The sequence below is a fragment of the Oryza sativa genome, chromosome 4, assembly GCF_034140825.1.
Source record: "Oryza sativa Japonica Group chromosome 4, ASM3414082v1".
NCBI classification, from domain to species: Eukaryota; Viridiplantae; Streptophyta; class Magnoliopsida; order Poales; family Poaceae; genus Oryza; species Oryza sativa.
The window spans coordinates 19738430-19748471 of NC_089038.1; the positions used below are offsets into that span (position 1 = coordinate 19738430).

General features: G+C 37.6%; 1 protein-coding gene across 2 annotated transcripts; it reads right to left on the reverse strand.

The window, feature by feature from the left end:
- Positions 1-522: 522 nt before the first annotated feature.
- On the reverse strand, positions 523-8765 carry LOC4335690 (zinc finger CCCH domain-containing protein 27-like). 2 transcript variants are annotated; one of them, NM_001419294.1, is made up of 6 exons: positions 8576-8765; positions 6369-7233; positions 4720-5865; positions 4151-4471; positions 2441-2903; positions 523-1298 (listed from the first exon to the last, which is right to left on the reverse strand). In NM_001419294.1, the coding sequence occupies exons 2-5, from the start codon at positions 7149-7151 to the stop codon at positions 2442-2444; spliced, it is 2712 nt and encodes a 903-aa protein (NP_001406223.1). In that variant the 5' UTR covers positions 7152-7233; positions 8576-8765; the 3' UTR covers positions 523-1298; position 2441. The 2 variants fall into 2 exon arrangements, with proteins under 2 accessions (NP_001406223.1, XP_066165249.1); XM_066309152.1 differs by having other exon boundaries at positions 881-1298; positions 4151-4468.
- Between the last annotated feature and the right edge of the window lie 1277 nt (positions 8766-10042).

Here is a 10042-nt window from a genome sequence, read left to right on the forward strand (position 1 = left end):
TTTTTTAAAAAAATTAAAAACATAAATCACGAGTAAAATACTATTTATGTTTTACCATCTTATAACAACAAAATTGCTAATTATAAAAAAATTTTAAATAAGACGGACGATTAAAGTTAGACGTGGAAACTCATGACTGTATTTATTTTGGAACGGATGTAGTATTATTTTATTATCTTTAAACCTATTTAAGATGATCATGAGTTCAATTAACAGCTTGATTCCAAAATGAACAGAACAAAACGAGATGGCTGCAGTTTACTGTCCCATTTGCTTCCACCACACAGGAATTCCGTTTCCCATCTCTCAATGTTTCAGTCGAAAGTTCAACTTCTCACTTCCATTCTTTTATTCATTTTTCCCCTAAAAATCTTCACCTGACTCAATATTTTTTTTCTCCACTTTTCCCCCTCGTTTTTTTTTCTTTTGCCTTCCATCCCTTATAAAATACCAAAACACACAGACATCAAGCATTTCCAAGAAAAGATATAAACATATCAAGCAGAAGACAGGTAACGTTATAGTGATACGTGCTCCCTCCTTCCCTAAATGTTTGATAGCGTTGACTTTTTTAAACATGTTTGACCGTTCATTTTATTCAAAAACTTTTGTGATATGTGTAAAATTATATGTATACATAAAAGTATATTTAACAATAAATCAAATGATAGAAAAAGAATTAACAATTACTTAAATTTTTTGAATAAGACGAACGGTCAAACAATTTTAAAAAAATCAACGGCGTCAGACATTTTAAGATGGAGGTAGTATTTGGTTAGAGAAGTTGCATTGAAAAGGGGTGCAGTCATGTACGTGAACATGTCATGTTTTCCTATCAATTGAAACTTTGGACAAGAAACCTACATGAGAAACTTAAAAATAAAAAAGGTTGCTGCTTCAGTGAGAGCAAAATGGAATCCACATGGAGCTGCTTTCAGCAAGGGAGAGCTACAAAATACAGAGACCTAACAACATAGTATGAACCGCTTTCAGCAGGATGCTACTTCCATTCAAGAAAGTATACAACACCAATTACATTCTCTCAAGGAAGATCAGACAATGATTTACCAAAATGCCAGCAGGCGTAGTTTAGATCCTAACACTACCCTTTACCCTTTTGGCTTTGGATGGGTTTTGCCCCAATGCCGCCACAAAATAAACTATCAATAATTTCAACAGTATTTTCCAAAACTTAAATACGCCGGGGATCTGAAAGAGGTGCAGGTTTGTGTAATAGACAAGCCACCAAATTTTGAAGCCTCAGGGCTCAGATGGCCACCCAATCTTCAATCCTTAACCTGCAAAACAAAGCCCATTTAGCGCTACTAGTTTCCTTTAACAGGGAAAAGGATTTTTGTTGTGGTTGGATACATATCAATCTATACACGATCAATTATAATAATAGAAAACATCAAGTAAATGCAATGGATTTTTGATAGCTCATATCAGTGTCAGGCTGGATGCAATATCAGGAAAACGGGTATCCTATAAAAGCAAGCAAAACCAAACAATAATCTAGAAACATTTTGCTTAGTAAGAATAAAATGCAAAATGACCACAAAAGCACCAATAGAACAACTCCACAATTTACGGAAGGCCTAAAGTCTAAATAGCATCTATATTAGGCTAATGTGGGTGCAAAATTAGTTATAATGCAACCCATCTGTTACCTGTTTGTAGTAACCTAATAACCATTTGGTATCCTTAAAGGGCTAAACCCCTACTGGGTAACTGGGGCAACTGACAAGATGCATAACACAAATTGCTATTCCAAGTGTATGTGACATTTTACTCAGATAGACACATTCCCAATAAAGATGCTGGAAATTGGACAAGCTAAACATCATGTATTAACAGCAGTACATCCACTTTGACAAGATTCTCATATCAATCAGTATATATTGATTTATCAGCCAATACAGATTGTAAGCTACTGGCAAGAGCTATTGTAGTATAAGATTCCTTGTGATTTGTGAAGACCGCACAATATTCCGAGCCAAACTAATTGGTGATAGCATCCTTACCTACTTAGATTTATTTTTTTCCCCAAACAATGAACACACAATAACCATATGGCATGTTTAAGAGAAGGACAAAAAATTTGTAAAACGATCCAAAAGTCGCCTGGAGCTGGTTCCCATCAGGAGCCGGATATCTCATATTTCCTTATGCAAATTCAAACATGAAACAAGAATTTTACTGCATGCAAGCCCACAATTACTGTTTCTCCATTGGATCAGGATTCATCATTTAAATTATATATTCCATTTGACCCACTTTTCAAAAACTTGCATGGCCTATCTCAACAATATTCCTTGCCATGAACGAGTTGACAGAAAGGAAAATTTCACAAGAACTTGTCATGTATAATAAGCAACAAAAAACCAATTTCAAACATTATCATAAACCATAACTCATTGCCAAATAAAGTACAGCATACCTCATTGTGAAACATCAGAATCTCTAGAAGACAAAGCTTTGGGAATTTCAACAGATGTCTTCGCACTTGTGGCAGTCGGCATGGATTCACTGTGAGGCTTTGCAGTTGTACTGGATTTGACTGTGGATGACATTTTTCCTACAGTAGTTGAAGACTCAGATGGCATGTTTTGAGTTTGACTGGAGAAACTAGAGGCCCTGGCAGGAATTGAGGTTTTCTGGAATCTAGAATGGTTAGTCGAACCAGGAGAGGCTGTTAACCACATAAATCTTAGTGTATGCCCTTTACAAGATTTGCCACCAATAAATGCTTTCTCAGCAGATTGTCGTGTCGTGTATGTCACACAAGCTGAGCAACTCAGAGAAGGTTTTAAGGTAGCATCATGGTTGTACGCTTCAGTGTCTTCCAGAACAACAGATGAAAGCTCCCCAAATGACATGAAGTGATCTTTCAAGACAGATTCCTGTAAACAAAGTAGTATTTGACATCAGAACAAAAGAAAACAGCTTTCAATCAACCACATCAACAGAACAACACATAACACAACAGAAACAATAAACACAAGTAACACAGATACCGAGACCTTAAATTTCTTTTGACATCTTACTCTGTGTGGAAATAAAGAATTTTAGGGCCCCTTTGAATCGCAGGATTGAGAAAACGTAGGAATAGGAAAAACGTAGGATTTTGATAGGAATGTAAGTGTAAAACAAAGGATTGCAAAACACAGGAAAAATACAGGAATGACCGTTTGATTGAACCACAGGAAAAACACAGGAATTGGATGAGAGAGATAGACTCAAAGGAAAGTTAGCAAGAGGTTGAAGCTCTTGCTAAATTTCCTCCAAAATCTCTATAGGATTGTCCATTCCATAGGAATTTCAAAGGATTGGATAGGATTCAATCCTTTGTTTCAAAGGGCTTCATAGGAAATTTTCCTATAGGATTGAAAACCTCTAAAATTCCTATGTTTTTCCTCCAAATCAAAGGGGCCCTTAAATATAATCGGATCCACATGCCACTATATATAACATTTCTGGACTGACTTATCAGTTCACCACGTGAATAATATTTCCTCTGGTCATGAAAACTGACCACTAATTCCTATTGTAATATACTTATAAAACCTGAAAACTATGTTAACTGTGGGGCAAAAAGTTGTAGATATATGAAAAAGTGACATGTTTTTGTGACTGGAGGAAGTACATGAATTCATAATTATATGTAGCGCAGAATATTAGCAGTTGCAGTCTTGCAGACAAATTCTTGCAAAATCCATAATCAAAGAACGAGAAAAGAAATGACCTCTATGTTTAATCAGATAAACAGACGACCATGCCAATTGCAATAGGTTGAAGAGTGCAGGGGTATAAAAATTAAAATACAGTAGGTGACAAAGCTAAAGGGTGAGAACTGAACTGCCAGGAATGGAACAGAACACTTCCAATATTAGCAGTAGAGGGACCATTATTGATACAGAAATGTAAATCATAACATAGGACGAAGCACACACTAAGGTTAAGTGCTGCCATTCATTATATGAAAAGGATACCGGAAATTCAGAAATGGTGGGTGTCCCATTCATCCACAAATGAGGCATAATTTAATATATGTTGTGATTTGGATAATATTGACTTGCACATACGACAAAATATTATCACTTCTCTTGGATATTGAAGGGCAGGGAAGGATGTTGGGTAGCACACTTACATCTGCGATTTCAGGTGGCAAAGGTGGAAGGATTCGAAATGACGTGGTCCGATTGTCAAGCTTAAACCTATTCTGTGATGGTACTAACAGAGGACTTGTCTGCTTAGTAGCTACAGCTGGTTTCTGTGCAGATGTTGCCGATGATTTGTGGGAAGATGAAGCCAGCTCTCCAGAAGTTCTGTTTTGCAGTGTACCAGCAGCATCTCGAGGCCCTTCTGTCCCGGTGTTCATGGACTTCGAATCAGTAACTCTATGTACATCATTAGAAGCAACTTCTTTTCCACCAGCTTCTGCCTGTTTGGCTGAATTTGCTAAACCCTTCTGCAAAATAGTTGTTTAGTTATTAGAAATCATAAATTACGACAGCAAAAAAATGCAATAGACAAGAAAAATCTAGTATCAGCAGTCAGTCTTCCAGAAATTACAATAGCAAAAAAAATGCAATGGTTGCAAAGTCTATTACCAACAGTCAGTCTGCCCACTAACTAATGAATAGTAGGTTCCACTGACAATGTGAGTAATGAGATTAACAATATCGAATCAACCAATACTTGGAAAAAGTTACATACTTGCTTTGCCAGTTTCTCTAACTGCCGGCGGAATTCATCACGCTTCTGAGCTAAGATCTCCTGCTTTTTACGAAGTTCTTCCAAGAGCTCAAGACTTTCTTGCCTTTTGGTGTCAGGAGGTAATGATTTTACACTATTTGCAGGAAGCATTTTATGGCCTGTACCAGGACCTGATGCTTCAGCAGAAGATCCAGAACTGGCTCTTGGAGTTGCAGATTGAAGATTTTCCTTGCCTCGGTTGGAAGAAGATGGCTGTGGGACAGAATTGGCCAGGGCAGCAGACATATGGGAAGATTTTGCTGGGATTCTACCCTCTACCTCATCAGGAATCCTATCTCTATTGGCCCACCATAGCTTTATAAAGCGGTTGCCCATTACAGCGTCTGGAGCTTTAAGGGCAGCTTCAGCCTCTTCTCTTTTAGAGAATTGAACGAAAGCTTTTTCACTGTTAGATGGAATATAGATATCTATCACCTGCCCAAATTTCTGGAAGTGCGAAAGAAGGGCCTCCCATCTATTGCTTTCTAGAGGAATACCATTTACATAAAGTGTCCGGGATGCTTTATGAGAAGCCCGGTTACTTTGCCGGCCCACATCTCCAAATATTCTCGAATTGGATTGACCATTACTGTCTTTAGCAGAAGCAGGATTGACATGGACAGTGCTAGGAGCCATTTCATCATAACTTTCATTTCTTTTGTTTCCAGTGGCGCTAGTTGAAGTAGCATTAGCTGTCTTGCCATGCCCTAGTTTTTTTGATGCTATTCGCCCCCAAACAGAAGATTTTGAGTTCTGTGAACTATCAGCTGCAAGAACCTGATTTCCCTGCTCCCGAGCTGCTTCATAGCCCAAGGATTCAGCATTCCATACTCCATCAGTATGTGCAAAACCAGCAGATGCATCAGGGTGTTCGTTGTTCCAGAGAGGCTGATCAGGATCATATACATCAGCATCAGAAACAGCTAAAGCAGTGGTTCCATTTAGCTTCAGTACATCATTTGTCACAGCAGATTTGATGTCTTTTGCAGGAACACCTTTACTGCCTCCAAGGCTTGATGTGTTGACAGGAGCAGTTCCTGGTTCATTTTGGATTCCTAGTCCTTGAGTATTTGGAACTGTGACGGGAAGATTGAACTGTGACAGGCTCTGCAAAATATTTTAAGAAATCATTCTATTAAACCTCAATTTTGACATAAGAAAGAAAATTCACTCTAGCAGAGCATGACCACAGGAACCTTGACTCATAACACATAAGCACGGTACATCAAATCTATTCAGCTAACTTGAGTTAAATAATAATAATAAAAAACAATACGCAGCATCAAAGATGAAGCAAACATGCTAGGATTAAATCATAGTATTATACAAAGATTCCTGACAAGATGTTAAGAACATTAAGTAGCAGTTCAATTTATCAGCAATAAAACTGCACTTAGTGAACACCTCTCAAGGCTACAATAATGTTTGACAACAATGGCACTCATGACTGAAAATGTGAAGCAATAGATCAAACCATATTAATATCGCATATATCTCACACAGCATCTTAGAACAATATGATATGATGGAAGTTGGAATACTAAAAAGGACAGTATTGTAAACATGGATACAATTCATAAAGGTATATGCAGATCAAGAAATATACGGACCTGCATGTCTTCAACAACAATTCTATTCAGACCGTGCTCCATGGGGCACATATCCCCTCTCAAGCAAAATCCACGCTCCTCAAAGTCTCTACAACGTTGACGAGGCATGCCAAGATCAATTAAAGGAGATATTGCAGGCTGAATAGGGCCTTGCATTCCAAGTGGATGAATTGGATCCAGCATTCCATTAGGCATTCCAGGCATAAATCCATATGGACCCCAAGAACCATTTTGTGCACTACCACCACTTGGCAATGCAGGACCCATAAATAAGCTAGGATGAGTTGGTGGTCCTTGAGAGGCCATCTGTGATGCAAAGTCAATCATCTCAAGTGTGTTAAATCTTGGTTCATGCTGAGCCCAGGGTGCACCATTCCTTCCTCTTCCACGTGTCATAGGAGCGCGAGCAGCCACAGAAGCTGATGAATCACGAAAGGATGGATTAACTCGAGGTGCCCGACTATGAGCCCCTGCTCCAGGGCGCCTCTTAAATTTCGGAAAGAAATCTTTCTGTGCTTCCCCATGTGAATCAGCTCCACCAGAAATTTTGTGTCTTTTTTTCAGAGGACCCCCTGGAGATTGCTCAGTATTCTCATCAAAAGATTGAGGTCTCGCCTCCCGCTTCCGGTGCTTGTGGTTACGATCATCGTCATCATCATCACTAATTTCAAAGTCTTCATTATCTGTAGCAGCTTCAGAATTTGAGGAATTGTTTTCGTCCTTTGGTGAAGGAACTTCTATTTTATCAGCATCCAATGCAGGAGATGAAGATTCTTTGATCATCTTCAAGTTTCCCAAGCCCACAGCAAACTTTACATCTAGATTTTACTCGCTGTCTTGGCCAAACAATGTAGGTCAACCCCCCCTATTTGTCAGTACATAAGGCAGTAAAATAAATAATGAGCAACAGAAAATAAAGCCAACCATAAGAGAGTAAAAAGGGCTAAATGTCTTTGTAATATACTAATATAGAATGATAAATGGCAAAAGTAACATCAACACAGTGCAGTTTTCTCTTTCAAATTACTACCGCTGAAAGAACACAGTAAGTCTCTAGTATACAAAGCTCACTTGAACTAGTAATTTAATTATGAGAAAGAAAAAAAGGCAAGTTCATGAAACCAAGCATCATATTTAGAGTAACGGTGGAAGATATTTTAGGTTAAGGCTCATTACGATGCGTATATGGTTTTTGTAATAAACCCTTCAGCACCAAAACAAATAGCACAGTGAGACGAGTATATTCAAGCTCTCCTAGTTTTGATTAAAAAGATATCTTTGTAAAGTATCTAGATTAGCAACATGCCAATATCAATCATATGAGTAGTTTCTCATTCAAGAAATGCCCTTCTATTTGTCACCTAACGAAGCAAAATCACCAAGATAGACAGTATTTCCGAACAGACAAACCAATATTTGGAGCTCTTGTCCAGAATAAGCTATTCATGATTCAATCCGATACAATCCCATATTAGCCCAAATTCACATTAATCATTGAAAAAGCCAACTGTCATATATAATGTGACAGCCATCTTGACTTCAACTACAGTGAAAGCAAAACAAAAACCAATGTGGCAGATACCCCGTGTAAACATTCTTCTTTTACAAAATTATGTAAAAAGAAAAGGACTATGTGATGCTAGCATCACTCCGAGGCATTTAAATAGCGCCCATCAGGTACAGTTGAACAGCTCATTCTCCCGACCGAAGAAACTAACTAAAAGTTTCAGGCCCCCATATTCCACAAAGACGGGTAGTGCGCCAACGATCAGACCCCCCATACCCAAAACACGTTTCATCAAAACAGCTAAACAGCGTTCCGATGCGCCTCTCACTACGGACCTTTTACATCCCCTCTACACCGCTAAACTAGTTAGCCCCAAGGCGACCACACTGACAGAACGGGAATGGAAAACCCTCTCTAACTCAGGCATTCCCGCAATCATCGATGACAGTAAATAAGCTCTAGAACCACACGGGGGGCAGAGAGGGCCCTAACGGGTGTGGCACCCGGTGAACCCTAAGCTCATCAGAGGCGGACCTCCCTCTCATGGGGGCGGCGGGCATGGCAAGCCATGGCGGATCTAACATGGGGGCGTAGGGGGTTCAGTCGAACCCAAATTTCTCTAGAACGCAAGCTAGGGTTAACACGAATTCGAGCCCAAAAAAGAAGAACAAAAAAAACAAAGAGGACGTGCGATGCTCACCGGGACGCGGCGGAGGCAACCCTGCTCGGTCGCGGGATGGATGGGGGATCGGCGGCGGCGGCGGCGGCGGCGGCGGGCGAACTCGCGAGGAGTCGGAGTCGGAGTCGAGGGCGAGCGGAGGGGGGGAAATATCGCGGCTCGACGCAACCGCCCGCAGCACCCCCGCACGATGATTTCCGATGATTTGCACAATTGCGCTTACACAGGATACCTAAGAAATATGAGAAAATGATATTGGCCTTTTGTCCTTTTACTTACTATATACTCCCTAAGATTTTCTAGCATTATATATATTAATAAATGTTAATGAATTTAGATACATATATATATATATATATATATATATATATATATATATATATATATATATATATATATATATATATATATATATATATATATATATATATATATATATATATATATATATATATATATATATATATATATATATATATATATATATATATATATATATATATATATATATATTTTCATTATCATTTATATGAATATGAGCAATGCTAAAAAGTTTTACATTCTGAAACGGAGGAAGTAGGTGAAATCCCGCGCATTGCTATGGGAATTTAGTATAATAACAATAAAAAAATAACGTGTAAGATAGCTAGATAACATCAGATTAAGTAAGTTAATGTGGTTTATGATAATTTAAATTTAAATAGCATGTAGAATGTTGATTCAAACGTAAAAAGTAAGGTATGACTTTATGGAAGAAGAAAATTAGAGAGATAGTTTGGACCGTAGATTAATCATCTAAAGGCTAAAAACAATGTAATATGTCTTAATTAGAGAAAGATAATTTGGACAATAGATTAATTATTTAAACATTAATTAAGTGAGGATGAACTATATAAGTATATAACATATCATAAAACATAATAAAGATATACATTGAAATATTATGTGAATTATGTGGGATGATAATTTAATATGCTTGTATTTTAAAAGCTCTTAAACTATAAAAACTATAAAATTATAGATAATATAGCATGTTTGCATGATGTTTAAATGTGATGATTGTTAGTGGATGATGATGTGTCATCTTTGCATGTTATAAGTTTAAGGAGTTAGTGGGTTATAACTTATATAGTAAAATAGGATATGCTGTGTTCATTTAAACTAAATATTTTTTTTATCAAATAGATAATCAATTGCTTTCCCTAGTTTCGAGCATTGAAAACTTATGTTCCAATATTTCAAATTTATAGTATAAATGTATGGAATTTAAAATGTTTGAATTTTTTTATTGAAAAATATGGTTTATAAAACCGTGTGGTTATCACGTGCGGTAACATTTTTAATTTTTTTAAACCACGATATACCTCACGGTAACTACGTGGTTTTCGTGGTAACCGTCAAACCGTGGTATAATGGTAACCCCACCTCAAACGGTTTGGTAAACCTGGTCTCGATAAATATTAGTTACCATGTAAATGGACGACCATT